This window comes from Crocuta crocuta, unplaced genomic scaffold (assembly GCF_008692635.1).
Source record: "Crocuta crocuta isolate KB4526 unplaced genomic scaffold, BGI_CrCroc_1.0 scaffold139, whole genome shotgun sequence".
NCBI lineage: Eukaryota > Metazoa > Chordata > Mammalia > Carnivora > Hyaenidae > Crocuta > Crocuta crocuta.
The window spans coordinates 10,622,980-10,624,336 of NW_027533258.1; the positions used below are offsets into that span (position 1 = coordinate 10,622,980).

The 1,357-nt window shown below is 67.5% G+C and overlaps 1 protein-coding gene across 1 annotated transcript in view; it reads left to right on the forward strand.

The window, feature by feature from the left end:
* The window catches only part of MINK1 (misshapen like kinase 1), an 11,694-nt gene that overhangs the window by 5,022 nt on the left and 5,315 nt on the right, over window positions 1-1,357 (forward strand). Inside the window, 3 exon segments of the mRNA XM_077746766.1 lie at window positions 98-171; window positions 234-511; window positions 1,019-1,267. Coding sequence (XP_077602892.1) covers window positions 98-171; window positions 234-511; window positions 1,019-1,267 — 601 coding nt within the window.

A 1,357-nucleotide genomic window follows, 5' to 3' on the forward strand; every position in this document is an offset into this window, starting at 1 on the left:
CAGTCCCAGGTCCCGCCCCCGCCCCGTCGGAGGTTCCCCGGCCCGGGGTGGGGTCTGCGGCGCGGGGTGAACGGACGGCAGGGACGTCCCGTTGCAGAGGAGACGGAGTACGAGTACAGCGGCAGCGAGGAGGAGGAGGACAGCCACGGAGAGGAGGGGGAGCCGAGGTGGGCCGCCACCCCGTCCGAGGGCGCCCTGGGTGTGGGTGGTGGGACGGAGAGGCAGGGGCCGAGGCCGTGGGNGTGCCCGGGGAGTCCACCCTTCGCCGCGAGTTTCTCCGGCTGCAGCAGGAGAATAAGAGCAACTCGGAGGCACTGAAGCAGCAGCAGCAGCAGCAGCAGCAGCAGCAGCAGCAGCGCGACCCGGAGGCGCACATCAAGCACCTCCTGCACCAGCGCCAGCGGCGCATCGAGGAGCAGAAGGAGGAGCGGCGGCGTGTGGAGGAGGTGCGGCTGCGCCCCGCTCGCCCGCGGCCCCCACCCCGGGTCCGGGGGGTGGGGGGGAGCCCCTGACACCAGGGCCCTGTGGGGAGGCGCCGTGCGGTGTCCTGCGCCCCCACTTCCGTCCATGCCTGGCTCCCGCGAGTGCCTGTGCGCCCCGGGCCCCGGGGCCCCAAGCCGCCGACCTCCCAGAGAGCTGCCTGGTGGTTTGGGCTCGGATTTGCTGGAAAACAGTCTTATCGATCGGGACCATTGGAGGTGGCCGGGGGGGAAATGCCTGTTAATCGGTAGAGAATCTTTTAAAATAGATGCCAGGTTTTCTTCTCCCCGATTTAGAAAACATGTATCCATGCACACCTGTGCTTAAACGTGTTTACTCCGCAGGAGGGGCAGGGCGAGCAGGGCGGAGGTCCGGGTTGGTTCAAAAACAGCCTAAACGATGGGGCTTTTGCTCAAACAGTTACATAGTTTCAAAGTTTACGGAGAGCCAGGCTTCTCAAAACAAAGTGATCCCATAGACGGAAGCCTCCCCAGGCCCCCGGTTCCGCTCCCGGAAGCGGCCCCTGCTTCCGCCGAAGCAAGGACACCCTGCGGGAAAGCCGCTCGCAGATTCCCCCGCGAGTCTGCGGCGCGCCGCCGGGGGTCCGCTCCGCTCCGGGGAGGCGCCTGCCGCCCCCTTGTGGCCAGCGGCCGTCACTGGGCCGNCCCAGCTTCACTCTCTCTGTTTTCTCCCCCCCCTTCCACCCGCACCCCGGCTCCCTGTCCTCCTCTGGTCTCTGTGCCTTCATCCCCCATCTCTTCGCCGCCTCCCCCCTGCACCTCCCCTCGTGGGGCCCTGCACCCCGGCTTCCTCCTCATCGGCCTCCCCCCTCCTGTTCTCTGATTCTCCGCGCTCTCCTCTCCATCCTCACCCCACC